Here is a 16,215-nt window from a genome sequence, read left to right on the forward strand (position 1 = left end):
ACTCAGAAACAGGGAAAATGAGAAATACAGTAGGACCTGCTGATACGACTGAAACACCTCACGGTCTTAAGGCAACAGAACAACGTGCACGTCACACCGCGTCACTGCGTGGATTCACCGAGGAAATGTGACTTTTATATGTGAAATGTCCATTTTAGAGGTGTGTGCATGTTGTTCAATTGTGATATTCTCCCTACAATTCCAGGTGGGTAAACATAAATGTCAGTGTTCGGCCAAATCTGACCAGACATGCTAATGGCAGAAGCTTTAGTTCCTACCATCTAGAAAATATAGAAAAGTACTGTAAACTATATGAATATATATATATATATACAAATATATATATATATATATGTTAGTTTTTTTGAGTATGTCAGTTGAGGTTTCACACTATTTAAGTGTTGTGGCAACTAACCCGTTATGTCTGAGTCATCTACAGTAGTACGCAGCTTCTAATGTTAGGATTTAGGATTATTCCTCTGTTACAATTCTGCATATTACATATTATAGTCACTTGGTGAGTGACATTCTCCTTTACTAACGCCATTGCAAAAATCTTTACGATACAGAGTGAATTTTCAAACGATTATTAGGACTACACTGAATTGCGATAACAGGGGTTGGTGGCGGAGTTTCACACCAAGGTGGAAAACTCCCAAATTCCAAAGTAAAAGCCCCGCCGTGTTTTTTGCTCCGGCCACACACTGATCAGATAACCGGCAAATCCACGCGGCTGATTGGAAATCCTGGATCGAATGTTTACTTTGCTGAACCCGGACTTTTCCCACCCCTGCAATTTTATGAATATTTACCAAATTCGGCCTGCGCACTAGACGCAGCAGGACAGACATGTAACGTCTAACGTTGGCACGGCTTTTATCACAAAAGCGAGAGTGAACGAGTGTAAACATTAGGATAACGTTGCAACGGAAACATTGGAGAAAAAATAAAAAAATAAAAAAAAAGTCCTCCGTGTTGCTGTTGGGAGTCTGCGGGTCAGTCCGACGCCCTTTTCTCCTCGGGTACGGCCAGGAAAACCTTCTGACAGAACATGGTGAAGATTCCTGGGAAAAGACGAGCCATCCTCCTTAGTTACCGGCGTTTCTCTTTCCCGGAACAGGGCGTATATGATAGAGGTTGAAAGGTTGATAAAATAATAATAATAACAATAAAAGGGTTTTGAAGACTGGCAGCTGGAATGTCAGGCAGCGGGCGGCCCCCGCCAAGTGAACTCATAACAACGACCCGGTTTCCAACCTCGCCGAGGCTGGACTGAACAAACACACAAAGACGCCCCGAAACAGGGGATACGCCACTCACCCAGCATCTTCCTGACCGCGGGCGGCTTCTTCCACTTGAAGCCCAGCAGGTACACCGGGATGCCCGTGAGAATGATGCCGGCGCCTATCAGCGACTCCACCGGCGCCGCCCAGAAGGACACGACGATCATGAAGACGCAGCCCAGAACGAAAGCCACGGGGATGGCTATGCACACCTGGAAGACGGAGCGGGAGGGACAAACCAGGTTGAACTGTGCAGTTCATCCGTCTATGGTTCTAGGAACCTCAGTCCATCTGTCTGCCTGTCCGTCTGCATGTCTCGATGTATGCGCTTGGATTATCTCGACAACCGTTCGTCCGTTCGGGATGTATCGCTGGGGACCCAACGACTTGAATTTGGTGCAATTTGGACACGTGACACACGCGTAATACTAATGAACTATGAATAAACAGTGAGCCGCTCTGTGGCATCAACATCAAGTGAATCCCAGACGCAGGTCGGCAGCGCCGCAGGTGTTGCTAACATTACATTTAGATTGGATTCCAACTAATTCTCATTGAACAGAGTGCACGTACTGGAGGCAACGAAATGCATTTCCCATCCTAGGAACTGACGCAGCTAGGAGCAGTGGGCGCCGTACAGCGGCGCCCGAGGGGGAAGTTAGGGGGTTAAGTGTCTTGAGCAAGGACACATCAGCACGCTACCAGTACTCTGGTTCCCATAGTACTTTGGTTTAGTTCTTTTCTGAATATTTTTACATTGTTTATAGTGCTTACCTTGATATGCTCTCTATTTTCTGCTGTCCCCTTTTTGCTGCTGAAACAGTGTAAGTTTCCCCGGTGTGGGACTACTAAAGGTTTATCTTATCTTATCTTAGCAGGAGGAGCCGGATACCGAACCGACAATCTTCCGATCGCTGGACGACCTGCTCCGCGACTTTCCCGGCAGTCTCAGCTTCCGTTGCGGAACACTGGACTGAATCATTGACATTTTTGACAAGCTGTGACGTTGAAATGCCTCAGAAAATGTTCAATTTTGAACAGGCACCCGTGATTTAAACGACAATGCGAGAAAATGAAACCCCCCCCCCAGGCCAAACTCTTCCATGACATTTTTGGGATGTCCTACAATGAATTTGGGGAACGTGCCACTGTAATGTACACAGATACAGATATAGGTATATAGATATAGATATCGGATATGGATATAAATATAATTCTGTCGTGTCAGACTCGGTTACATACTTTAAAATTACTACTTTTACTTTGTTGATTGACTTTAAAATCTGATCTTTATTTATTTTGCATCATGTGAGTTTGGCATCTGGGCTCCACTGCTCATCACTCCCGGCGAGTTGTGCAACATAAGGCATTGTAAACACAGCACAGGAGTGATGAGCTTGGATCCCCCCCTTGGATACACAAGAAGGAGTAGAGCTAAGCAGGAGGGTGCAGGGGAGGTGGAGGGATCCCAGCCACGCGACAAAGCAGGCGGCAAAGCAGGTAGAGCAGGAAGGGCTGGCTGCGCGCAGACCGGCCACATGGGTGTGGCATCGTGTTGCGTGGCAGAACTCGGTTGCTATGAAGCAAAACGCCGATCCACGGATAAGACCTCTTTACCAATAACATCATTTCATAATGATATGATATGATAACATAACATAACATTTCACTGCATATATGTATGAAAGTATGTATGTGATGAATAAACCTCTTGAATCTTATATAACATTACATTGATACTCGTTTGGCGTCAATGTTATGCCTCTGAGTTGACTTTCACTGCCTCTGAAAGTAGTATCACAGAGTATGGAAAACACAAAAACGCCATGAACAATATCACAAGCAACTGATGTGGTTTTTGACACAGAACAACTTTGAGAGAAAATAAATATATTTCAGATGTCGATTATTACGAGCTGATGGTCTGGACTCCGCCATGGGACGGAGGGCGTCGGGGGACGCTTCTGTTGGGAAATTCTTAATCCTTATCTTAAGATAGAGAATGAAAAGGAAAGGAGAGAAAATGTCGTCCCGAATAACATGATTTTGTTGATACCAGAGGTTCCCGAACGTCCCCCCCCCGAGGCCGAGAAAGGAAAGGCTTCCGCCGCCCTTACCTTGATGGGCCTGTGGAGCTCGGGCTTGGTGAAGCGCAGCCAGATCATGCCGCCGATGGCCATTCCCACGCAGAGCCACGTGAAGAAGCTGAACAGGTTGATGACGGAGAAGATGTCCTGAGATATGGCGTAGAGCATGGACAGAAAGCACTGGGAGGGGAGAGATACAATAAAATTATGTATGATGTATGATGAAATGTGCAAAGGTATGGCGTAATTATGCTGGCACCGTAAATAAAGAGTAAGGCGTTCCTTAAACTCAGGTCTTAATTCTGAGATTGCTGATCTTCTTATTTGACTTGTTGTGGAAAATATCTTATGCTATAGGATATCTGTTTTGTATCGGTGAAATGTCTCAAGTAAATGGTGAAGTGAAAGTAGAAGATGTGCCAAGGTAAAAGTAAAAGTACGCCTTCATCAACCCAGGTCTCATTAAAATGCTGATTCCCATCAACTGTAAACTGTTAACAGTGCAACTCTTTATTATTTACAAACATAGGTGTTACCATGGATACAAGCTCAAAGAATCGATCGCTGCTACTGATCGGGAATTTGAAAATCAAAGTCAGGTTCCTCAGTTAAAATAAGGTACGCTGTCAAAGATAAGGACGGATTCGATTTTCGACTTCTGTAAAAGCGAAATCAGATTTGTTTATTTTTTTTACCACCATTGAAACTTAAGCGAAGATGCAAAGCACCGAGGCCCCTGACCGCTGGCCAGGGTGGACTTTTATTTTGAAAAGCCGGCAGGCCGCTTACGGTGAAGATGAGGGAGGGCACGGGGGTGAAGAGGTCGGTGTGGACCAAACCCAGAGCGGCGGGGAGCTGGCCCGCTCGCGCACCGGCGTAAAACAACCTGGGAAGAAGGAGGCGAGAATCAAGGCAGGAAATCAAACATGTGCTTCTGTCATCCGGACGTCCATTTTGTTTTGCTCACTTATTCCTGTTCAGGTACGCAGCAGAGTTACTATCTTTTATTTTTTTTTATATATATAATTTGAAATTGTCATTCCAATTTCAGTTTGCTTTCAGTTCGTTTTCAGTGTGGCTATATTAAATATTGATTTATTTTTATTTTATAAAAAATAAGAAGTTTCTATTTCATTTGAGGTTTTGGTTTTAGTAGGTTTTGTGGTAGGATGAGTTTGTGTGGTATCCGTGTCCTGTTTGGAACGCTGGAGTGTGCCCGTCAGCGTGGCTTGAGAATGAGTCTAATTTGTTAAAATTACAAAAATTCCCCTAAATCGAACTATAGCAAATTTAAAGGATCAGGTTCGCCATGTTCCAGTGTTAGATTCCATTTTAGAAAAGAGGATTTAATGGTTTTTTTTTTTTTAAGAGTTGAACATTTGTCCCGTGAGATTGCAGTGAAGCCCAGTGAGAAGCTGCAGTACATGTTATAACGGAGAGGAACAGTGACAAACTATTTTATCTAGTTTATCAGGGTTTAATTGACTCTTTTGGCCCCATCTAAGAGACCACAAACAGGAAGTTGTGCCACTTCCTGCTGGGAAACCTGCTGTTGCCAGCGTCACACTTTGGATGGACTGCTGCAATTGCAAAAATGTGAATAACGTAAATAAAATGTAACACTGAGGTGTGTTACGACAATGTGATTTTTCAAAACGAGATTGAAGATTTCATCTCAATGGCCTGCCCCATTGGATTGCATTGAAGCACAGTGAGAAGCTGCGGCAGAGTGGTAAGTTGCTCAATAATAATGCGTTGTGTCCGATGTTTAATAAGGCCTGGTTTGAAAAATAGTGAACCTTTAAATTATTCGAGTGTTTGAATCTCGAATCTCGACCAAGTAGAGGGCCGTCAAAATTTCCAAAAACATTAACATATGTGTCCGTGTGTGTGTGTGTGTGTGTGTGTGTTTTTGTGCAGGTTGTGACGCACCGTGCGGAGGTGAACAGGGATCCGTTGACGGCTCCGAAACACGACAGTCCAACAAACACAGGAATTAGCCAGGACATGACGCCCATGTGGTACTCTCCGAAACTCTGTAGGAAGCAGAGATAAGCACACACACACACACATACACGCACACACACACACACGCACACACACGCACACAAACGCACAGACACAGACACACACACACACACACACACACACACACACACACACACACACACACACACACACACACACGCACGCACACATACATACGCACACACACACACGCACACACACACACACACATACACACACACACACACACACACACACACACACACACACACACACACACACACACACACACACACACACACACACACACACACACACACACACACACAAAAAACACACATAACATAGCTATAAATACCTATGTATTTCCTCCTTGCTATAAAAATACTTGGATTAATTTTTTTTATTTTTATCATTGGGTCTATTGTGTTAATTGTTTTGTTTTGTTTTTTTGTTGCTTGCGAGAGGGATTAATAAATGCAATCTAAAATAATCTATTTTTATTCTCATCCAATCTATTAAAACCATTTCTCATTTGTTACTGCAACTAATCTCCCAACTCTTGCTCCACTATTTATTGTTATTTTAACATTATCCCACAAATCAAATTTAAAAACTTAGCATCAGAAAGAAAATAAACAAACTGGATGTACTGTAGGCATCTGGCATCTCCAGCAAAATAAATCATCCTTACGAGTCAGCAACAGTCACAATAACAGAGCGGCATAGTCGGGAAAATAACAAAGTTTAGTTTAGTTTTATTCATTTTATTATGAGGAATGACACTCACCACGGCCACCGCCTCAGATTCGATCATGACTTGCGGGGGGATGGTGGTGAAGTACGCCATGTTGGTCAGAACGTACACCACCGTCACGATGGGCATGGAGATGATAATGGACAGGGGGAGGTTCCTGTGGGTGGAGGGGGTCATTAATTGAAACTCAATGTTCTTTAAATGTGTGAGAAAATGTCATTGAAACATGCATTTTTTGGAGAATTTACAGTATTTCTAAGATACATTTGAAACAATCACAATTGTCCAATATAATTACAATTTATATTTTCCATTTTTGCATTCATATTGTACAATAATTAACTATTAATGCGTGAAGTTGACTGTCAAAATGATAGGGCGTGTTGTGCGCATATGGTGTACACATTATGAAAAGCAGTTTATATGTTGATAATTACCGTGCACAAGGGGAGTGTGTGCTTATTCCTGATTTAATGTACTTTCAACCACAGTAAAGCTATTTATGTGATGTGTCACACACTCAGTGTATAATGACTGTGGCTTATTTAAATTGTACAACACAAGGAGCATGGACATGTCTCTTGGTGACCTTGCTGGCTTGCTTCTGTTTGTGATATACGTGTGTAGGTGTCTGAATGCATTCTTTTCAAAAGCATGTAATGTTATATTCAAGCATCGTCGGCATGCACTCAGCATCTCAGTCAGATAAAGGACTCCTGCTGTAAATACAGAAAAGGAATCTTCATCACATATAAGTCACCTCTCTGGATTGATCATCTCCTCGGTCACGTAATTCAGGTAATTCCTTTAAGAGAGAGAGAACAATAAAAGAAATGGGTTATACTTACACCAAACATTGCCCGGATCAGGAAAATGTATTTAATTGAATGAAATCTACAAAACGATATCTCACCAGCCCCCGAAAGCAAACAGGCCGCTGTACAGAGCCAGGACGATGTTGTCGACTCCCCATTTGCTGCCTTCGAACGCCCGCTCTGGGGTGAGGTAGGGAACATCCCCTACACGTACAGAGCATCCAGCGCCATCAGAAAGTTGAAAGATCCAAGAAATTCTCTTTCCGCCCTTTCCGTATTACGTCCCGTTTACGGCAATTTTATGACAATTCAAAAATATTCCCCTCCCATGCGGTTACTCCCTGGGTGCTCTGACTCCCTTTCCAATCAAATATTACAATTCAACCACACGCTGAGACCAAGGAAAGGAATTTTGGAAAAAAGTATAAAAAGTTTATCATGTCTGGAAATTTATCCTGTGCATAGAATCACATTTTGTATATTGTGTAAATTTGTATATATTTGGCTATTTCTGTTGTATTTTTTGTCTATTTGTGTATATTTGGCTAATTGGGTAATTAAAGGGTACCTTTTTTTTTTTGCATATATTGGCCCAAAGCTTCTGTCAGTTTAAAGCTTACGTTTGGACATTGTAAATGAATAATGAATAATGAGTCTCATCTAAATAAGAACAAAACATCCTGCAAATGCCACCATGGACACTGGGACAGCTTGTGTGGAGTGAGGGTTAACGCCTAATAAATAAATACACTTTTAATGGGTGTCAGTAAAAACAAAGAGGCCATGTCAAGAGAAAAAAACATCAGTTTTGTTGGAAATGTATACTTGCATGTACAGATGCATGTAAGAGAAAATAATCAACTACGCCCCTTGGGAGGACCTCGTCTCATCTCCTTTCATATCTCAGTTTCTCTGAATCACAAAAATCAGTTTCTGGCCTGTGTCTGTGACATTTTCGAGATGTCGGCTTCAACTGCACCGGAGCAGCTTCCCTCCACTTTAAAGCAAAAAAGGAAAAAAAGGAAACCTCATCGGGTTCCAGTCAGATGACATTTCTAAATGTGTACAAAGTCCTTTTGACGACGACAAAATAAAACTTCCATCCACACATTAATCCAGAATAATAACTGTAGGGTAGATATTGCAGGGAAATCATCAGAGAGGAATGGCTTTAGTTATGGATCTGGGTTTTGTATGTGTGTGGGTGTGTTGACAGGTTGCTCTTATTTATTGAACATGCTTAAATGTGTGGTTGTGCATATGTAATTATTTTATCGCTATTCCGTCATGAGATATATTTAATTAATTATTATATTCTTGTATGAATTTTGGCATTCTGTCTGCCCTGTTTATATCTCTGTATATTTTATTTAAGTTTTATTTCTTTCTTATAGCTTTATTGTTAAAAATGTCTTGTGACTTTTTATCTTAATCTTGTTTGTATGCTGGCATCCTTAAATATTTGTATATGTTGTCTATATAAGCGTATATTTTACTCGACTTTTCTATTGTAATGTTTTTATCTTCTTTTTGTTTGAATATTCATATTTTTATTGATGAGAAATTCCTTGTGCATCTTGTGTAGATGTGTGTGTATGTGACTCTCTCTTTTTATTTTCAGATGGAAGTCACTTTTCCCTTTTCACAAAGCGTATTTTACATACATTATCTGCCCGGGCTTTGTCTCAAAGAGCCCAGCACGATGACAGCCTGTTGGCTTTACCGCCCAGTTTCCATGGCAACGGTGCCGTGCACATTTTGTGGCGGGTGTGGTCTGATGGAGAGGAGTGAAAGAGCAGAAAAGATGGCCGCTGTCCCTGCCTGTGCTGCAGTCGCCGTGGTTACTGCTTACACTCAAGTAATTTACGATTCAAATATCTGTGTGTGTGCATGTGTGTGTGTGTGTGTGTGTGTGTGTGTGTGTGTGTGTGTAATATTATCCACGGTTGTGTTGTGTGGGTTTATTTTCTCTTATAGATGACATTTGGAGGTAATATTGTTGGGATACTCCTGTGTTAAATTCAGTAATTTCTTCCGAGAACTGGAAAGCTGCTCCTCTATTTTATCAAAAAAGAAATTATTTTGTGTGGTGTCATTTGTATGAGTCCACAATTTTTATTTAGTTTTTGTGTTAGTCTGACCTCCATTGAAAAAGAGATTCTTCATCTCAATGGGAGTTTCCTGGGCAAATAAAGATGAAATAAAATGAAATAAAATGATTGTAGGAATTGTGTTGCAGAGTAAGGAATATTAAATATCTAGGAAAACTATATATTTCCCTCTGTAGCTTTATTCTCATTCAGTGGACGTTTTATACTGTAGCTTATTTACAAACCCCAATTCCAATGAAGTTGGGAGGTTGTGTAAAACATAAACAAAAACAGAATACAATGATTTGCAAATCCTTTTCAACCTATATTCAATTGAATACACGACAAAGACAAGATATTTAATGTTCAAACTGATAAACTTTTTTGTTTTTTTTGCAAATATTCACTCATTTGTTCCAAAATAAATACCTTCCAAAAAAGCTGGGACAGGGGCAACAAAAGACTGAGAAAGTTGAGGAGCGCTCAAAAAACACCTGTTTGGAACATTCCACTGGTGAACAGGTTAATTGGAAACAGGTGAGTGTCATGACTGGGTATAAAAGGAGCATCCCCGAAAGGCTCAGTCGTTCACAAGGATGGGGCGAGGTTCACCACTTTGTGAACAACGGCGGGAGCAAATCGTTTAAGAACAACGTTTCTCAACGTGCAATTGCAAGGAATTTAGGGATTTCATCAACTACAGACCATAATATCATCAAAAGATTCAGAGAATCTGGAGAAATCTCTGCACGTAAGCGGCAAGGCCGAAAACCAACATTGAATGCCCGTGACCTTCGATCCCTCAGGCGGCACTGCATTAAAAACCGACATCATTCTGTGAAGGACATTCCCACGTGGGCTCAGGAACACTTCTGAAAACCACCGTCAGTGAACACAGTTGGCCACTACATCAACAAGTGCAAGTTAAAACTTTACCACGCAAAGCGAAAGCCATATATCAACAACACCCAGAAACGCCGCCGGCTTCTCTGGGCCCGAGCTCATCTGAGATGGACCGACGCAAAGTGGAAAAGTGTGCTCTGGTCTGACGAGTCCACATTTCAAATTGTTTTTGGAAATCATGGGCGTGGTGTCCTCCGGGCAGAGGAGGAAAAGGACCGTCCAGATTGTTATCAGCGCAAAGTTCAAAATCCAGCATCTGTGATGGTATGGGGGTGTGTCAGTGCCCATGGCATGGGTTACTTGCACATCTGTGAAGGCACCGTTAATGCTGAAAGGTACATACAGGTTTTGGAGCAACATATGCTGCCATCCAAGCACCGTTTTTTTCCAGGGACATCCCTGATTATTTCAGCAAGACAATGCCAAGCCACATTCTGCTTGTGTTACAACAGCCTGGCTTCGTAGTAGTAGAGTGCGAGTACTCGACGGGCCTGCCTGCAGTCCAGACCTGTCATGGCGCATTATGAAGTGCAAAATACGACAAGGGAGACCCCGGACTGTTGAGCAACTGAAGTCGTACATCAAGCAACAATGGGAAAGAATTCCACCTACAAAGCTTCAACAGTTCGTGTCCTCAGTTCCCAAACGCTTATTGAGTGTTGTTCAAAGGAAAGGTGATGCAACACAGTGGTAAACATGCCCCTGTCCAAGCTTTTTCGGAACGTGTTGCAGGCATCAAATTCAAAATTAGTGAATATTTGCAAAAAAACAAAGTTTATTATTGTCTTGGTAGTGTTATCAATTGAATATAGGTTAAAATGGATTTGCACATCATTGTATTCTGTTTTAATTTACATTTTACACAATGTCCCAACTTCATTGGAATTGGGGTTTGATAAAGCTTAGTAAGGTGCCGCTTTGTGTTAAGCTAGAAAGGCCTGTCTGACCCTCTTAATAAACAACCACGGCGCCACACATCACACACACACACACACACACATGTGAATGCATACACACACCCATGGATACATAGACCCGCACACACATGAACATACAGTATGCACATTTGGTCGCACGGTGGCTCACAGAGAGGTCCGGTGTTCGGACTCGGCGGCCATGCCAAACATGTCGGCGAACGGTTGGATGCATTACTGGTGCTCGCTAATGATCAGCACTTGATCATTAGGGACAAAACGGCACTTCTTCAATAAGGAAGCATCAAAAGAAAACCCTCTAGTTGATTCAGACTAAATAGGTGATATGGGAGCATTCCCTTAACCACAGAGGAAATTTCTCAATGGCAATTAATGCAATTAAAATTCTTGTGTTGTTGTGAATGTCAGAAGAACTAAGATGTTCTGTTTGCTTGTGGTGCTGCAATAAGTACTAAGCGACTAATTTAAAGTAATAATCCATACGATTATTTTGTTTGATTATTTTCGCAGATTTTATACTTTATTTTTAGCTGGCACTTTTTGAGAAACAGACATTCAATGTATTTACGTTGTGAATGATGTGCTCCTCTATACGCTTGTTTCCATTGTTGGTGGTGGGGTCCGCCGCCTTTCCCGGAACGAATGCAAAGATCAGGCAAGCGAAAGGAGGTGACAGGCAGCCGCAGTGGATTTAATAAAGCTTATCAGTGCTCAGTGCTCAGTGGTTAGTTTAAGGCTCCGATTGCACCAACAACGGTGACACTGAAACTTCGCATTTTGGCGGAATTTTGTTTTGATTACATCCTTGGTCATTCATCATCAACAGGCCCGAAACATCCTTAGCACTACTATCCTTGTGGTTTCCTCTTTTTGAGATCAAGACGTGAAATATTACATTACAAGTGCACGGACACAGCAACAGGACAAGAACTCGTCAGTCACTGCAGGCCACAGAACATCCTGCTGAACAAGTTTATGCCTGAGTAGACCGTTCGCTGTTGTTTACCAAATCCAAAATGTGCAATGGAGCAACAGAGCAGCCCAGCAACAGAGCACCCTAGCAACAGAGCAGAGCGTGGTGTGCGGACCCCAGGCTTTCTGGTCTCTGGGGAGGCTCCCAAGTGAGAGCCTGTTTGAGTCGGTTCACACCTACCTGTCCCAATCTGGATGAACCCAAACATGATGATGGTGACCAGCGCCAGGAGCTTGGAGACCGTGAACAGGTCCTGGACCTTGGTGGCAGCTTTCACGCTGAGGCAGTTGACAAACGTCAGAGACACTGAAAGAGGCGGAAAGAAGCAAAGAAATACACTGTGAGGGAAGAAGGAACTAATATTTCACTTTTTTTAAGCCCTGACGTCCACCTTGGGGACCTTTGAGACACTGGATGTGTCTCTTCTCTTGAGTTATGTTACATATACTTAAGTAGTACTATGTCACTGTGGATAATGGTAGTTCTCTTTATTTCCAAGGGGTGTATATTTCACAGCAAGCCATTCTGTAAGGGGGATCCCTCTTTCAAGTCTCAATTTCAAGGTCTCTGGGATGGCTTCAGGGCTATGGGGTCCCAAAGTCCCCAAAAGTTGAGTTACTTAGTCAAACTGAAAATGCCTCATCATTTTCAGGGACAACCATTGCAACGTAGGGGAATGGCAGACTGTGTATTATTGCTGATGCAATGATTGCCACACCTTGGACGTGAGAGGGTGGAGCCGGCAGGTGAAGCTAACGGTTGATAGTAGTTACCCTGGCCCTGCTTTCGCTTTCCACCTCCACTGTACTTACTGAGACAGAGGCAGGCGATGAGCTTGGCGGCGCTGTCGGGCACGGCGCAGTTTGGGTAAAGCGGCTTGAGAAGGTATGTGGCAAACACCAGCGACACCACGTACTGGGAGGACGGCCGGATGATCAGCATCTCCACCCACAGCTTGAGGAAGGCCGCCAGCTCGCCGTACACCTCCAGGATGTACGTGTAGTCGCCGCCCGACTTGGTGATGGTGGTGCCCAGCTCGGCGTAGCACAGGGCGCCCATGGTGGAGATCACTCCGCAGAAGGACCAGACGATGAGCGAGAGCCCGGACGAGCCCGTCTCCTTGACCACGCCGGTCGGGGTGATGAAGATCCCCGAGCCGATGATGGTGCCGATGATCATGCCGACGCCGTTGACGAGGGTGATGCTGCGCTTTAGTTCGATCTTACCCTCCTTGGCGGGCGAGCCCCCCGTCGGGGAGGCCACGACGGCGCCGGCCAGGGGCGTGGATGGCGACGGGGGCCTCTCCACGATGGCGGCGCCGTCGTCCGCATCGGGCGCTGAAAGGGAAACCGGGGAGGCGACATTGGTAGCGTTTTCGAGTGGAGTAGGATTTTTTTTTCGGTGCCGCTAGATCACTTCGGAATACCTGCTCTGCAATACCACTTCATCACAGAGACAAATAATTTCCAAGTGACTATGACAGATACGAACACGCTTCAGTTCTCCAAGACGGTGCGGTGTAGAATTGAAGGGTTATAAACAAGAATATATCACTACGCCGAGCAACATTCCACTTTTATTGTTTTTTTGGTTTTTTTTCATTAATTAATTTGCGCGTTGACGCCGGCAAAGTTCCTCCGGGCAAAGTTGGGCATTTACTATCAGAGCCGCCAAACTAGTTTGAAGGAGTCGCCGCTTTGCACTACATATCGTTTTGCAGTAACCTTAAACTCTGCCGGAATTGTGCGTGCGTGCGTGCGCGTGTGTAGAGCAACCTTGGAATGTTGGCTTGAGCTTTAAGTGACCGGCAATTCATGTGTTAACCTGAGGGCTTACAGAAACCTGTCCGACCAGAGCCATGAATGTGCAAGACGTTATTTGATCAAAAATGGTGAAACTATTCTGCTTGTACAAAATCTGATCAAGGATAACTGCCGTGTGTGTGTGTGTGTGTGGGTGCGTGCGACTATGTATACACGTCCAAACACAGTGTCTCGCGTTTACATTCTCCATAGCGGGACCATCAATTCTAAATCCATGCCTGGCAAACCCACGTGTGGTGACATTTGTTCTTTCCGGTCCTCACTGTCTGCCACGCTGCCGCTCACGCCCCCACCCCAACCCCCCAGGAAATACAAAAAAAGAAAACCACCCACAGATCTCCACTACAAAACTTATTATCATCAAGTACGATCAGTCAGTGTGTTGCATCAGACCAGAGCCAGATGCATGGCGGGAGGATGTGGTCATGCACCATGTGGCATCCCTGGGACACTCACGTGTGTGTGTGTGTGTGTGTGCCTACCTGCCATCTTTTCCTGGCTCTGTGCCTTGGCGAGGCTATCTCGACTGCCCCGGGATTTGAGCTCCGGTTCGGCCATGCTTCCTCCTCTGGCTTCCCGCTCTCTCTCTCTCTCTCTCTCTCTCTCTCTTTGTCTCTTCTCTTTACGTCGTCCTCCGTCCCTTTCTTTCACTCAATTCCCTCTGTTGCTTCTCTCGCTCTCTCTCTCTCTCTCTCTCTTCCACTCCCCAAACCCTGCCCGGCTACCTTTGTGTCACCCTCCCTAACACACACACACACACACACACACACTCTCTATCGCTCTCTCTCTCTCACTCCCTCCCTCTCTCGCCCTCTCTCTCTCTCTCTGTCTATCTCTCTCTCCCTGTCTCTAAAGCAGGTTCTCTCTCTCTCTCCCTCCCCCTTCCCTCATAAACTCTCTTGGGCTAACACAGTCTCCTTCTCTCTCTCTCTCTCTCTCTCTCTCTCTCTCTCTCTCTCTTTCACCCTCTCTCAATCACAGTCACGCTCCCTCTCCCTCAAACATCAAATCTAACCCCGACTGCATCCCCCCCTGCTCTCTCTCCCTCCATCCCTCTCTCTCTCCCTCACTGTGTCTAGGTCTCTCTAGCTCCCCCAGCACACTGAGCAGATGGGAGGGGGCGGGGCTTCGCGCGGAGGCTGACGCGAGGATGAAGCCGCCGCCTGAGCCGACGCCCACTGGCAGTGCATGATGGGAAGGCTCGGCGAGGGGGGCTGAGGGGTGGAGTGGAAATAGGCCACCGGCAGCTTTTTTGGAGGGGCCGCCGCGTGACGCTGTCCCCCTTTGTGTCGCGCATGAGGCGGTGGAGGGTGGAGGCCTCAGATGTGACATCTGTCCCACCGAGGAGGGATGTCGGAGGGATGCTGCCCCCCCTGGTGGTGGAGACGTGACAGGGCAACGGCCTTTTTTTGGGGACACAACGGTAAATGGAGTAACCACAGGTGTATTCGATAGAGTCCTTGTGTAAAAAAAAAAATTTAAACAATAGTAAAAAAATAATCATTAAAAATAAATAAAATAAAAATAGTTTGGAATTTACATTATTATAAATATTATGTCTTCTTCCAAATTGTTTCAATGAAAACATCTTTTGGCTTCCACATTAATTTCTTTAGTTTGCAGGCGAACGAAAAGAAGCTGGATAAAATACTGTATCTTGGCTTACTCGACGCAGATATCCTAAAAATACACAATATTATTGTCACCTTTAAGCGGTTGTAAGAGGTAACCAGATTACAACCGCGTGACTCTCCTTTAATTAGTAATCCCATTGATGGCTTAGGGACGAGCTTGGTTGCAGGTATTTTCTCCAAAGGCTGCGCTACCAAATATTACATCCAGGGTCAGTTTGTGTTTGGCCGTTCTGTTTATTTTAGGATTTTTTAAGTATATGTTCAGTTGTGAATCAAAAAAAGGGTTTGTATTAACGGTAAAATAAAGAATTCTGAAGACCAAACTACTAACTTAATTTGGAGAAGATTGTGAGGTTTTTTGCAAAAACTGCAAGGGAGAATATTTTCGTCCCGGTTTGTTTTTACAGTACGTGTGTGTCACGTGTAACCTTTTTTTTAATCTTATCCTGAAAGAGCCACATCGTAATTCCGATATCGGTGTTTCTAATTATTACAAATAGAGAAAAGCCATTGACTGTCAATATAGGCCTATTTGTTTTATCTACCCTTGTTTTATCTTATCAAAGTACTATTAGATATTAGAATAAGAATGACGGAAATGGCTGTTCTATAAAACTGACATGTTGAGCGATTCTTATTTGGAGCACAGTGGTTTTAAGCTTTTTCCAAGGGCTGGTAAAGAAGGTACAACTCTTACAACAAAAGCAAATCAAGTCATCTGTTTATCAGCCAGCATTTGTGCCTTCGCTGACTTGTCCATGTAAAAACCTGAAAGACACTCATATAGCTTCACTATGCTGGACTATTGTCTAGGTTAAAAAAAAACCCAAAACTGATTATGACTTCACTTTTACTGTCCTGGATTTTTATATTTGTCATTTCAGCCCCCAGGGCAAGTGTGATCACGT

The 16,215-nt window shown here is 43.8% G+C and overlaps 1 protein-coding gene across 1 annotated transcript; it reads right to left on the reverse strand.

Moving 5' to 3' along the window:
- Positions 1 to 996: 996 nt before the first annotated feature.
- Positions 997 to 14,246, reverse strand: LOC307241612 (large neutral amino acids transporter small subunit 1-like; the record flags this gene model as incomplete). The annotated part of the gene is made up of 11 exons (XM_080015795.1): positions 14,156 to 14,246; positions 12,663 to 13,187; positions 12,031 to 12,156; positions 7,048 to 7,153; positions 6,895 to 6,939; positions 6,168 to 6,291; positions 5,303 to 5,406; positions 4,160 to 4,256; positions 3,401 to 3,550; positions 1,321 to 1,495; positions 997 to 1,064 (listed from the first exon to the last, which is right to left on the reverse strand). The coding sequence occupies exons 1-11, from the start codon at positions 14,229 to 14,231 to the stop codon at positions 997 to 999; spliced, it is 1,596 nt and encodes a 531-aa protein (XP_079871921.1). The 5' UTR covers positions 14,232 to 14,246.
- Between the last annotated feature and the right edge of the window lie 1,969 nt (positions 14,247 to 16,215).

Source organism: Zeus faber, assembly GCF_960531495.2.
Source record: "Zeus faber genome assembly, chromosome: 15".
NCBI lineage: Eukaryota > Metazoa > Chordata > Actinopteri > Zeiformes > Zeidae > Zeus > Zeus faber.